Below are 15,133 nucleotides of genomic sequence, written 5' to 3' on the forward strand. Positions count from 1 at the left end.
TGGTACCTGAACACCGAATGGCGTCATTGCGTTAATTCGAGAGAGCTTACATGCCAGAGCCTTTTTCCGAAGGTTTGTTGCCATCACTTTACCATCCACAAACTGGCCGATGGCCGATCGGGTTCCACTATAGACGGCATTGCTGGACAAGATCAGCACATCTCTATGATCGCACGTTGCCAGCTTCCCGTACTGCTACTGTGTGGGTTCACGTGAATTCATCACTGCGGATACTGTTCTTCGCCGAACAATACTCTTACGGACTGGATGTCAGACGACCTTACTTTGTTTGAGTTCTGACTCAAAAGCAAGAAAAGTAGACTTCAAACCAAAATAATGTGTCTGGAAGGCCAGTTCCCTCTCCTGGTGTCTTACCAATCAAGCCTCCATAGTGGACGTCGTCTCTCTCGCAGTCCCAAACTGAAAAATCGCTGTCAACTGGAATCACCGTTTCAACGAGAATTGTGAAGATCCCAAAAGCACCCATTCAGAGTCCTATCTCCACCATACGGCAACACTTGATTGGTACCCGATGTGCCTGAGTTTTACTGTAAAGCTCTTATGACCACCGCGTATTGTTGATCTTGTGTCGCTAAATGTCCAGCATACAATCAGATTAGTGTATCAATAGATACTTATGACGAAACATTTTAGATTATATGGTATGCTCCCATAACAACTCGCGAGAAAGAAATTCAGCAATGGAATTCTCTGGTGGTAGAGAAGAATACTGACGAAGGTCTGTCTTTAATTCATTCCTTCATGAGAGGATAGCCCGATTCGAGACTCTGGGTACATGAAAATATGTGTGTTGGAACAGATATGGACAATTAACGCGGCAAAGTCATTCGGGTATAGAACCTTTTGAATTTGGAAAGCCAACGACGATCATAGACAGAAACATTGATGCCCTACCAAGTTAAGCAAATAATAATGTGCTGCAACATTAAATTCCATTCCTTGTCATAATAACAAACATCAAGTTCTAGAAAAATAATTTAATTTACAAAAAATATAATTGAATAAATTTTCAAAATAAAAACGTACTACAAAATAATCCCTTAAAATATAATATGAATATCGAACGGTATACGTAAAGCAAATACTAATAATGTAATAAAAAATAATTTCTTAATACATAATTGAGAAACGATATACTGCAGAGACTGTACAATTTACACGCCAGCAGTGAGTCTGATGTACCCGCGCAGCCCTAAAATAAATAGATGACACATATTAATTAATTACACATGTATCTTTTAAAAAGAACAGAACAATCAAACTGATTATACTTAATCTAAGCAAAAAATGTCTACGATCGAACTCAGTTTTGAAGTACCAGATATACTAAGTTTCAACTTACTCCATAAACAGAATCAAAGTTATCATGTCCCAAAGCATCAACCAATGCAGTTGCCTAGCACAGCTTAGCTTTAGCGGAAAATGTTAATCATTGAACTCAGTCAAGACATTTACTTAATGAACATCTACAACACTAAGTTTAAACATTCAGCCTCAATTATTGTTATGTTCCAAAGTCTTGACCAATCAAATTGCTTATCGCTCCTTACCATAAACAGAAAATTCACATCATCAAACTTAGTCAAGGTATTGATATAATGAATCTATACTCCGAGTTTCATCACTCTCACCCAATTAGAACCAAAGTTATCTGTTTTAAAGTCTCAACCAATGAAATTGCCCACCTTTTCTTAGCCTATCAAATTGCCTATCTTTGTTTAGCCTATCAAATTGCGCATGATCGAACAGTGTCAAGGCATTCACTAAGCAGGCACCTACACCAAGTTTGAACATTCTACCTTAATTAGAAGGAGAGTTATTGTGTTCGAAAGTCTAGACTAATCAATTTGAAGTCTTTACTTAGCCTAAGCAGGAAAATATCATCACTGAACTGAGTCAAGGTATTGATGTAATGAAACTAACACGCAGTTTCACAACTGCCACTCAATTAGAATCAACGTTATCAAGCTCCAAAGTCTGGACCAATCAAATTGCTCATCGCTCTATTTACCCTTAGCAGAAAAAGCTCATCATCGAACTTAGTCAAAGTACATCGAGGTATTGAAGTAATGAAACTATACACCAAGTTTTGTCACTCTCACCTAATTAGAACCAAAGTTATCGAGTCCCAAAGCACCAGCCAATCAAATTGTTTATCTCTGCTTAGCCAAAGCAAACAAATGCTCATCTTCGAACTCCACCAGGGCATTCGCCTAATAAACAGCTACACCAAGTATGAACATTCTAGCTCAATTAGAAGGTGGGTTATTGTGTCGAAGGGACGGCCGGCCCGACCCATTCAATAGTCCCCTGCCTTCTTCGAAAGGCGGGAGACAATAATTTCTTAAAATATAATTGATAAACGATATACTAAGCTGTACAATTTATGATATAATAATGTAATACATAAAAGAATTATTAAAATATAATTGATAAACGATATACTGCAGAGACTGACACCAAGAACGCGCCAATTCCTTCTTAATTCTAGTTCGAAGTAAACGCGGATATAGAAAAGGAATGCATTCCAAACCAAGATCTTACGCCTCGCCCACACCCCAACCGAGACATTTATTTAGTGGCACCTATTAGTTAGGTAAAATAATATTTTTGTTTGTCTTTTGTCTAGTGGTAATGTGGTTTTTCAGATTAGATTGTATAGGATAAATATCTGATTAACAATATGGATCTTTTGAACGATAATGTGACTTCGCTTATCGTTAAGAAATCGAAGAACCAAATTGAATATTCTGGATTTCGGGTCTATAGTGACACACCCTTGTAGGTCACAGATTTTCAGCCAAGACAACTACATTCTTACAAATTAATTATTTCACATTTTAACAGTTATATGACTATTCTGGTTGAAGTCATTGTTCATGAACGGTTTAAAGGTGGTGGAAATTAAGGCTTTTCTGGATCGTTCGCGCCAACGTAACACTGGCCTTCGTTGTCGCTGCTGAAACCAAGAAGAAAAAAACACTATGTAAATAATGATTTAACTATATTGATCACCATTTACTGTAAATGTTGTGAGGAATGAGGGGGTACCGAAAACACCCGAGAAAACTCATTAAGTTAAGCAACCCCATTTCTGGTCGAGTGCAAAAGTGAAAAGGAAGTCATGACTTGCATCCGCGACAGACCTTACGATCTGCAGCACAGGACCAACTCCCCATACGTTGCTAAGAAAAACTAAAAAGATTTAAATGTTGTTAGTAGACACCACATTCATTCAAAGACGCCATTCTTGTTAGAAGAGCTAAATCTATATTTTTTAAAACCTGAAAACCCAAAAGGACAGAAATAGGTCAAAAAGCACATATTAATGTAATTTGAGTGTATATAGACCGGCCCCAAGTTCACAAAGCATTCTCAGGCTCAAGTTGAGAATTTACTAAATTTTTAATCACTGTTTATAAGGCATATCTTTCCACCAGAAACACAAAACTTTGCACATAGTTTCTTATTGATGTATTTGATACATTAAAACAACAAAAGTTTTAAAAATGGCTATATTTTAGTTAAAATAAGGAGAAAATTTTTGAGTAAATTCTTAACTTAAGCCTGAGAATGTTTTGTGAACTCGGGGCCTGATTTAAATTCATTTTTCAAATCTCTTTTATTATACTTTCTCTCATCAGTCTGTCGAAATAGTTGAGCAGTTTAAATTGAATGACAGTCGCTTGCGCCTGGTTAGTCCAGTCATCGGGAGTATGGTTTGACATTTCACCTAACCACTGACGTTTTGCCGCGTTCATAAAGGCGCCTCATTACAAATGGCATTCGAAAGCATACATGGCATGCTGTCATCGACTGATTTTAAAATTGTTCACTGTATCTTAAATATTGGATAATTGGGTGGATAACAACATACATATTAATGGTAATGGGACAGTTAGTGTCTGTAATTTCGAATATTATATATACAGGTTTAGCTTCTTTACAGTTATTCCTAGCGACTTTGTTTATCTCACCTATAGGTATTCGTGTGGTAGTAAGCTTTCAGTGATGCACCAGCTGTGTCTGCAAAAAAATAATCAATCAATATGTATGTTAAAACCCCGATATATCTGACCAAAAAAACCCAACAAACACAGGGCCCCACAACATAAAAAATAAAATAGCATATTGGTCTAAAATGATTAAGATAGCCGCGCAAAGGATGGAATATGCCCAAAAATCAGCATCGTCTCCACTGTAGCGTATCCGAAAGGAAACCCTGGATGATGAGCAAAATTGAATTGGAGAGAGAGAGAGAGAAATGGGGTTTAACGTCCACTCGACAAAAACTAGGTCATTTCGAGACTAACATATGGTTTAATTTTTTTTATTTTTTTTTATTTACATAATTTGCTTGCACGTAGGGGTCTTTAGCAGTGGGGGGGGGGGGGAGAAACCGGAGGCCCCGGAGAAAACCCACGAGGTTGGACAGGCGACCCTACTCCTTGCCACGTACAACCGGGGATTCGAAACCACGCCATTCGACTCAATGACAGACTTTATGATACAGCGCGCGCACGCTAACCATTCAGTCACACCCCCCCCCCCCCAAAAAAAAAATTGAATTGGATCTAGGATCCTTAAAGAAATCGAATCTCTACTCTAGAGTTCATCTACTATTGACCTCATTGCTTCCAGCGAAATTTGAAAAAAAAGATGTTATAACCTATAACGTCTATTGTGTTAGCAAAGTTAAAACTATAGCCTATATCGGATTCAGAATGTTTACGGAAAAGGGGGATAACTGAATAAGAATTGGGCTCATCGCATGACCCACCATATTTAAAAAGCATCCGTTAAAAACTCCGGAACGGAATGTAACGGAACCCTGTAGTCTCACGTGCTATGTTGGCCATAACTGCCTCAATTTATATACGCCAACACTGAAATGAAGGTATGACCAACACGTAACACCACTTTCTATTAATTTCGAGTCGCCATCTTTAGTGTCTTAGAAACGACTGACGTATATCAAAGTCGATAGCACACAAGTCTATGGAATAAAGTTACTGTTTATTACAATGTGTCATTTCAAATAGTTCCCCTTGTCAGTGATGCAGGACGAAGGGCCTGACAAGGACAGCTGTTCAGTCCTACGGATGAGACGAAAAACCGAGGTCCCGTGTATATATTGGAATGCACGTAAAAGATCCCCTGGCAGTTGGAATTCGATATAAGAGTAGGCGATAGTGCCGCTGCCCGGGCAAAATTTCCCTCATATGCCCGTCTTCATTAGCCCAGTATAGGAGCAGAACAGTAGGACGTTAAACCCCATTTCATTTCATTTCATTTCAAATAGACCTCTCAAATCTTCATCAATCTGCATCAAGCAATGATAGTACCCATCCTAGATTTTTTTGTTTTGTTTTCATCGTCTAAAGCGGTATATGAAGAGATGAACTTAATCGTATTGAAAACAGATCAGTCTCAAAATTACTCGTTTTGTTATAGCCATTAACCGTAATTTTTCTTTTGTTTTTATAGGCTGAATGTTTAAAGATACATTATGGGAGACAAGATACAGAGATGGCAGTTCTCGCTATAATAGTTAAAAACTAGATAGTGTAAAGGTAATTTGCTGAAAATTTCAGTCAAATTGATCCACTATGAGCCGACTTTTGCAAAGTCTCGGTCATCATTACTAAAATCATTAATATAAACAGCATAGTCTCGATTATCCACTTTTTTTGATTTAATTATCAATGGCCGTTAACGGCATATAGGAATCTAATCCAGCCAGCATCGAAGGCTAGCCTTGACATCGAGAGTTTATTATGGTCTGGATAAGTTAATCAATGTCTAATTGATAATTTAGATAACATTTCAGGCCTAAAGAAAGACTTGTAATTAGCAGATTTTGCTCTTGCATAATGCATGTTTAAGTTGATGAAGAAGTTATTTGCTTCCCAAGAGGAATTGATCTCTTCGAGATGGTAATTTAAAACGACAATATCTGAAAAATCTATATACAGTTATTCAACAAATACCTGTCTTGTACTTAGTTTTTCTATTGACTATTTTACAGTAACAGTACACAACACCTATTATCAGCAATACTGCCACAACAGCGGCGAGAATTCCTAGAATCCATTCAATATTAGACACCCGGGGGTGGGTATGAGCTGAAATTAACAAATCAAATACATAAATGAATCTTGAATTACGTCAATTATTGATTATCGTTTGAAGGATGAACAAGGCTATGTTAGTAAGTGCAGCGGGACTGCACCACACATAATTTACACAGAAACAAATACATGGACAAGACATCATACTCAGAAAACACATATAAACAAACAATTAAAAAAAGTGAATGGATCCGGGGGGCTAGCCGTAAGTATTAAATGGCCATGACCTAAAGACTAATATTGCCGTTCGCCAATTTACTTAAATCGGTTATATGTCAATAATACAGCTATAATACTAACGAACCTTTTGAATCAGCCATGGTTACAAACTGCGTAATATTAGATTCTACTCTCTGTGTTCTATAAATAGCCACAACTCGTATTTCATAAGTTGTATCGGGTTCGAGATCGGGAATAGTCGTCCGTATATCCTTATAATCAACGGTAGAATTCATCCATTCTGAGTCACCTGAATAAAAAAGAAGTATTCTTGTAAAGGGCATAAAATGGGAACAAAACCCACATCTTACCTTTGTATCTTACAATTAGAAAAACAAATCCAAAACTTTTTACAGACAATTAGTTGTTCGAACGATAGTAGTTGAAATAAGTAACTGAAATGTAAAAGGAGGCTAAGGCAGAATTCACGTCTAGTGATTTAGTCCAAAATAAAATCTTGTATGTGGTATTTTAGAAAAAATAATTAAATTCTGCCCCATGTACAATAACTTTTACTTGGTTTTATTGACGGGAGCAATAGCCGTATGTATTCATATGACTATTCGAATAATCCCATCATGTATTAAAAAAAACAAAAAAACGAAAATAAGCCCTCAAAGGGGTTTTACAAGGATTCAGGGTCAGGGTAAATAACAACATGTTTTTGACAAATTGATGCTCGATAAAAGGGATGTCGGAACCCATTTAAACGCGCCTGCTGAACTGAATTGATCGAGTCGGAAATAGTCTCAAACACCCTGACCTGTGGACAGATAGCAGGGGTCACTGCCATATCAGTTTACTTCAACATGGAATTTTGAATACTTACCTAGTTTTCTGTATTCTACAAACACCACTGTTCCTGTTTTATCCAAGCCGTCTAACGACCAGGTAACGTTAATATAATCTTGTCCTACCGATTCTATGGTATATATTGGTACTGGAATATAAATAGAAAATATAAAATTTTGCTACTGATTCTATGGTATATATAAGTACTAGAGGATCTGTATAAACAAAATTTAAAGTTACTGTACGTGAAATGAATAACTCGGATTGTGCTTAGAATAATTATTTAAAACAATACAAATATACTGAACAGCAAAAGAAACGTCGCTTTTTAAAATACAACCATAATATGAAAAATTTATGTAAAATTGCTTGCATGACAAAAATGTAAATTAACACAAACATCGATATCCAAACTCATTTTAAACTTTTTAACTTGGATGGGTTTAGGGAGTATCTGCTTACAATGTAACAATTTCGCGCTAAAATTTACATGTCGGCAAAATTAAACCGACAGGCACGTTTTATTGTGCTTTAAAAGGGATATTAAATGCCCGAAAAGTTACTGACTGCCACTAATGGTTTTGATACAGAAGGAATGCCACGACTTAGCTCCCAACAACGTGAACAAGTCATTGAACATCAAAGTGCGGTTCTTTGGGAGATAAACCTATATTTCAAGTTTCGCCAAAATCGGATAAAAATTGTGACCTGTAGAGTGTTCACAAACAGAATGTGAACGGACACACGACGGACGGACGGACAGGGCCGACGGCAATGTAGGTCCACATGAAAATGTGGGCGTATAAAAACGAACCTGATTCGTTGGTAGCCACATTGGTAATATCTGATTCACTTCTCAGGGTTTGATAAGTTACTACAACTCGTATTTCATACGTTGTACCAGGTTCCAGGTTGGTGATATTCTTCCACGTGTTTACATCTTCATCAGTTGAATTCATCCAATTAGGAGCACCTGATTATTTAAAAATACAAATATGGTATGAGTAATTTTCAAGACATTTTAAATTATTTTTTTTTTCATTTTGTCAAAGCTGAATTCAATAGCTTAAACAAGTTAAGATTCGCAACACGATGCCACCATATTAAAAGTCATTTTCAGACTTTTCATCAATTACAATATATTTATACATTTATATTATACCTACCTAATTTTTTGTATTCTACAAACACCACTGTTCCTGGTTTATCATAGATGTCTGACGACCAGGTAACGTTAATATAATCGTGTCCTACCGATTCTATGGTATACATTGGTACTGAAATATAAATAGAAAATGTAATTTTCTCCTTATAATGATTCTATGGCCATAGATTTCTAGAGGAACTGGAATATAAAATAATATAACAATCAATAGTATCAGATGTCCCCACCCCACTCTCTGCCCCATCTTGTTTAAAACAATATTTAATCAAAACATTGAAACGTATATCGAATATGACACCTGTCGTCTATAATATATATATACATTGAAATCAGTTATTATAACAAGAGTGGTGCTTACGGGTTATGTTCTATCTTTTATATTTTACGGAACTCCATTTTACTTAACATCTGGAGACAAAACTACAAAAGGATATTGGGGGATTGGATGGCCGAATGGTTAGCACGCGCGCGCTGTATCATACGGCCTGCCATTGAGTCAACTGGCGTGGTTTCGAATCCCCGGCTGTACGTGACAAGTAGTAGGGTCGCATGTCCAACCTCGTGGGTTTTCTCTGGGTCCTCCGGTTTCCTCCCACTGCTAAAGATCCCTACGCGCAAGCGAATTATTGAATTAAAAGTAAACCATATGTTAGTCCCGAAATGACCTAGTTTGTGTCGAGTGGACGTTAAAACCCATTTCTCTCTCTCTCTCTCTCACAAAAGGATATAGTTCTATTATCGGATATAAAGATCAAAGAGATCATCGATAAACAAAGTTGAGATCCGACGACCAGACATTCACTCGCCGAGAACTTACCGTAAGCTGTCGTAGCACGCTCTATAAAGTAAACTTCTCCACGGCCCTGGGCTGTCCTTGCCCAGATATGTATTCTGTATTTCGTTTTTGGTAAAAGATCGTTGAGTATGGTTGAATTCTGTAAGGGATCGTTAATCTGTGGCTGCAGATACATCACTGTACCCAGATTCAGGCCTTTCACAGTCTGGTATCCGATGTCATATCCAATGATGTATCCATTCTTGTCTGAAGGTTCAACCCATTCCAAGACGAAATGATTATGGGTAATATTTCGAGCATCAAAATGTTGTACTGATCCGGGTACTATAAGTATACAATTTGATGTTTATTTCAAGAAATTACTTTAACGTAACACGTTTTTAAAATATTACAGATAAAAATCTACAATAGACTAAAAATATCGAATTGCACTGAAGTTTATTAACTGATATTTGGTTTTGAAAGCCCTGTCTATAATACACTACACGTCTGTATTGAAAGGTGTCTAATGCGTGGGCTTTAGATTATAATGATACCGGAAAACATAGCCTCGTTCTCCCAAAATTAAAAACCAATAAAAAGAAATAAGCACGTGGACAGAGAAAATCTATAAAGGTGCGAATCTATATTAGAAAGAATCCAGAGTGGGATCGTATACTTTACTTAAAACCAAGTTGACTAGAAGGGTCTAAGCCTGTATCTTTAAATGGTAGTATCCAATCCAGTCTTACCTCCAGGTTTTGTCTGGAATCTTACAATATCACTTGGTGGACTAACAAAGAAGTTATTCATTACAGAAACCCTAGCTTCCAAATTGGAAAACGGAGGAAGTCCTTCAACTAAAGCAGTAACCTTATTTTCAACAGTATTGTTTAAGGCATCGTCAGCAGAAATATCCCATTCTTTGTAGGTATCATTTTTATAATTCTCCTTCCAATACTGAATCTACAACCATAAACACAATAACAGTAATACCCAGCAGATAAATACACAATCTCTTGTATCTTGTATATTTGGATATCAAATGAATATACTTGTACACTGAACGAAAATCTATCCCTACAACTTTAACTGTATACCAAATTGATTTTCCGACGTGGTTTCCCTTGTCAGTGGTGCAGAACGGGGAGCCTGACGAGGACAGCTGTCTAGTTCTTCGGTTGAGACGAAAAACCGAGGTCCCGTGTATACATTGGAATGCACGTAAAAGATCCCTTGGAAGTTGGAATTCGATATAAGAGTAGGCGATAGTGCCGCTGCCCGGGCAAAATTTCCCTCATAGCACACTGTATGGCGTATGCCCGTCTTCATTAGCCCAGTATAGGAGCAGAACAGTAGGACGTTAAACCCAATTTCATTTCATTTCATTTGTATACCAAATTGGTATATTATTAAAAAATTACGTGTTGATTGAAGAATCATACTGATGAGCATCTCAATGCATTTTCACACTATCCCATTTTAGGGCTACCAGCACTTTCTTATGAATAAATCATTCATGATGGATGTTTAGTATAATGAAATCCTGTAGCCGCCCATTACGAGAGAGGGATTTATATAGACTTTGCCTGTTTCCCAATCCCCTCAAGCATGACCAAGTATACGTGCAGCATGCATGAATTAGTATGCATGACCCATTATAAGGTTTATATAAAGCATGTGTGACTCATTTTTATATGCATGAACTAGCATGTATGACTCAGTGGGAAGAAACCGGAGGACCCTGAGAAAACCCACGAGATTGGACAGGCGACCCTTCTCCTTGTCACGTACAACCGGGGAATATCGAAACCCCGCCAGTTGACTCAATGACAGGCTTTATGATACAGCGCGCACGTGCTAACCATTCAGCCTTCCAACCCTCCTCACGGTTATTCGTTGCATGTATGACCTAGTATCAGGTTTATATGTAGCATGTATGACCTAGTATCAGGTTTATATGTAGCATGTATGACCTAGTATCAGGTTTATATGTAGCGTGTATGGCCCTGTATCAGGTTGATTTATACAGCATGTATGACAGAGTATCAGGTTTACATGTAGCATTTATGACCAAAAATATCAGGTTTATATGTATGACTTAGCACCAGGTTTATATGTAGCACATATGGCTTGAAAGAGTGCAACTGCATAACACAAAACTGATTTCGTTTTGAATTATTCTACCGAGATAGACATTGTGGTTCCCTGATAGTGTATAGCAAAGACGAACCTTAAAACCTTTAAATTCTCCGTTTAATGGAGTATATGTAGTACCAGCTGGGTTAATGGTGCTCATATCAAAATCCCACGACATAGTGACATTAGTTGACTTTATCACCTTAGCTGTTAAATTAGTAGGATGAACAGTTGGAACTGAAAATAGCACAATCAAAATTATCAGCAACGTCAAATTTTCAAATAATGACTAAGTCGCATCATTTGTAAGGCCTGTCCGTTTTCTTGCAGTAGCAATAAATTCCATTGGTTGAAAGTGTTAGAAAAAAAACCACTGGAGTGCTCGTGAGGACCCCTATTATACGCCCACCAGAAGCAGTATTCCATAACAGCTCTAAAATCATTGTTAATAAGGCTCACAAAATTAAATCTTTAAAAATATTGCTATGAATCCATAGCCCAAATCATTAATAAAGGGAAAGATGACGGCTTTCGATAGGATGGATTCTCTTTAATGCCAAATGAAGCACTTTAACCTGTATATCCGACTATAATAAACAATAATCATATCAAACTTTTAATACTCCCCCCGAGTATCATCAACAACTATCATGCCCAAACTCACAATCTTCTCCTGAGAATCCAATAATTGTCTTGGCGCCACCAGCTTCGCCTTGACCGTTTCTGGCTTTAATTGTTATTTCATATGGATGATAGATGTCGCCAGTAGACATCTCATAATGATCTAACCTCCAATCTTCAATAGTGATAGAAATTGTGTTCTGATCGGGATCACCTCGTTTTTTTATCTGTAACACATACTGGAATCCTGGCCCATTCTGTTCTATCCTTGGCATTGGCTGAAAAAATATAAACCAAACTAGACCTGTCCTCGAAACAGGTTTGATAGTTTTTATACAACCCAATCATACACTTATATATTAATTTCAACATCCAAGTTAATATGTTTTGCTTCATGTTTTGTTTCTTTGAAGAATCTTAAAGAAAAAAGGAAAAGGATCATTAAAATCTGTCAAAAAGTCCCTATCTTATATAGCAAAAACATTTCAGCCAGCAACATTTTCTGTTTTTTTTAAAAACAAATTGCACATAACCTATGTTAACATAACGACTGCGATAAAACATTCAGAATAAGCACCAAATGGCTTAGTTAATCGTTTACCATCAACATTGCTATGCAAGATACGCCCACATTTTGCACGAGATGGAGAGAGAACAAGCTCAAAAAAAAAATCAGGAACCTAGATCTTCGGGATAAAAACATTGTGACCTCCAGGGGTCCACAACCTTGGTATTACATACGTTTACACTATTTGTGTTCAAGGAGAGAGTGGCCATTCTGTCGGGCAGTTTCGGTCCGATATTTACAAAATTCAAACTCAACCACCATTATGGTGTAACGGTGATATATTTAAACGGTTTTTAAAGTAGGGTAGAAATTGACGATCTACTCGTATTTCGAATTAAAACTGTCAAGGGTTCCTTTTGTTGCATCTCAATGTGTACACGGGACCGCAATTTTTGTCTTATCTGAACGACTGAACATTGTACCTTGCCAGGCCCTCCAATCTGCACCAGGGACATGAGAAAACCACGAGGAACTGTCTCGAGCAAGGACAATATTGGTGCCAGTCATTATCACATATGTGATAGAACTGGTTAAACACGTCTCAAATATTATTTTATCACAGGGATCATTGCTACGATAGATGCGTAATCACTCTTTCAACAACACGAATTATCCCTCTCTATAACTGACTGAAGTGACCAGTGATAACAGAGATACATGGGCGAATTTTAGCGGGGATTTAGATTTAATGGTATTCAATGAAGAAGTCATGTAGACAAAATACGTATTATATAAATTCGATGGTACTCAAATGACTTATTTTCACTGTAAACGCCCGAAACACATATTTTGGTAAACATTTAAATTATACATAACCAATATTAAAGGTGCTGTGCCATAATCTATCAGATTAATCTTTTTTTAAAAGTTGCACAGAACCTTTGTTTATATAACTGGTTTTGATAAAACTTTCCGAATATGCGACAAATGATTCAATTTATCGTTTGTCATTGACATTTTACCTGATTTCAAAGTCTTACACTTTTAAAAAAAACTCCAATTTTATGACGTCACTTTAAAAAAATCGATAAAATCTGCTTTTTTGAGATTTAATTCTGAATATCGAAAAACGAGCTTCAATATAAAAAACATAGAGTTTAGCATTTGATATGTGAATCTACTGCTCAGACATCCTTATTTATATCTTTAGTTCGTTTTAGAAAACTTATTTAATCAAACGTGTTTTCAAGACATTCTGTAGATATACATAATTAAAATCTGTATTTTTGACATTCACGGGAGTAGCTCGTTTTCGCCAATATCAAAAAACAAGAAGAGAGTGCAGTTTATGAGAACTCACTGCTCAGTCATCCTCTTTTACGGTATATACTAGGGGATATTTAGAAACAATACAAAACTGCGGAAATGTAACCAGTGTATGTTAATAACAGGTCAATTGCCTACACATGAACATAAACAGTTCATATGGGTGGCTTATCTGACAGCCCCATTTCACTCCCAAAGAGATACACTGTCAAAAGTGAAAATGGACGTTTTTGATTTTTGTCTTAATAATGAGTAATTGCCCCACCAATTCTCAGACATTCAGCAATTCGTCGTGGCAGGCTCCTAATCAATCGCCCAATCACGATTTGGCGATCTGACCCACTCCTTTTGCAGTGCCACGGTCAATTCTTGCAGGGTTGACGTTGACGTCGACGAACACGTCTCCCGTTCAAATTAAACGTAACACACTAAAGCAAAAATACGCCAAACAGTAAATCTTATGCAAGAACCGATAGGAAAGCAAACATGGATAGGATAAACAAGCACGCGGAAATTTTCATCAACCCTTCCCTGGAGTGTCAAATTTGACAATGAACCCCTCCCATGTGTATGGCGCTATTGCGTGTCGCACGTGCAGCTCAGTGTTTCTGTTGGTGCGATAAGTTCTTCATCTGTGAACATACTCTCAAGGCATGTCAAGTGTTCATGACTATTTATCATATTACAACCTGCATAGGTATTTGCATTTCAATATCCCCTACTTTTTTTGAAGAGTATATTTAGTTCGTTTTAGAAAACGTATTTAATCAAATGTGATTTGGAGACATTTTGGAGATATACATCCATCAAATCTGTTTTTTTAGAGATTCAAGTCTGAATATCGAAAAACGAGTAGCTCGCCAATATCAAAAACGAGCTATATAGTTGTTTTTCGTTATTCGGAAATATCGAAAATCGAGTAGCTGTTTTTCGATATTCACCAATATCGAAAAACGAGATAACTTCACGCTGCCCTGGAGGCGCACATAATCTCATTGAAATAATTTCCCAATAAACATTTGTGAATCAGTGTTTAGCAGGACATTTTATGTAAAATACATAGAAGGGTATAGACACTTTTCTACACACAAATCAAAACCTACAAGACAAAAATGCGGATAAGACAAACTACATAGATATTGCAAGAAATAAACACCAAAATATCAAATTAAGTGAATGGATGTGGAGGTCAGCTGTAAGCGTCCACTGTGCTGTACGGTGCCGGTCCGGTAATAATACAGGCTTCACTCAAAATGACAACCAACGGCTGCCAGTCAGGATACGCCCACATTTTGCAAGAGATGGATAGAGTACAAGCTAAAAACAAACGGGATTTTTTGTACAATCAGTGCCAATAATCCAGAAAGTTATGGTCTGAAATGCGCAAATATCAAAAGGACTGAGATCGTTGGGATATAAAGATATGTTTTAAGTTT

The 15,133-nt window shown here is 37.0% G+C and overlaps 1 protein-coding gene across 1 annotated transcript in view; it reads right to left on the reverse strand.

Moving 5' to 3' along the window:
* Nucleotides 1-983: 983 nt before the first annotated feature.
* LOC126827454 (neuroglian) overlaps nt 984-15,133 on the reverse strand; it is a 30,414-nt gene continuing 16,264 nt past the window's right edge. Inside the window, exons 13-23 of the mRNA XM_050556774.2 lie at nt 11,907-12,141; nt 11,337-11,479; nt 9,856-10,069; nt 9,146-9,448; nt 8,330-8,440; nt 7,978-8,136; nt 7,201-7,311; nt 6,457-6,621; nt 6,012-6,146; nt 3,999-4,047; nt 984-2,980 (exon numbers count right to left, since the gene is read on the reverse strand). Coding sequence (XP_050412731.2) covers nt 2,926-2,980; nt 3,999-4,047; nt 6,012-6,146; nt 6,457-6,621; nt 7,201-7,311; nt 7,978-8,136; nt 8,330-8,440; nt 9,146-9,448; nt 9,856-10,069; nt 11,337-11,479; nt 11,907-12,141 — 1,680 coding nt within the window. The 3' untranslated portion in view covers nt 984-2,925. The remainder of the gene's footprint in view (nt 2,981-3,998; nt 4,048-6,011; nt 6,147-6,456; nt 6,622-7,200; nt 7,312-7,977; nt 8,137-8,329; nt 8,441-9,145; nt 9,449-9,855; nt 10,070-11,336; nt 11,480-11,906; nt 12,142-15,133) is intronic.

The sequence above is a fragment of the Patella vulgata genome, chromosome 7 (genome assembly GCF_932274485.2).
Source record: "Patella vulgata chromosome 7, xgPatVulg1.2, whole genome shotgun sequence".
Classification (NCBI taxonomy): domain Eukaryota; kingdom Metazoa; phylum Mollusca; class Gastropoda; family Patellidae; genus Patella; species Patella vulgata.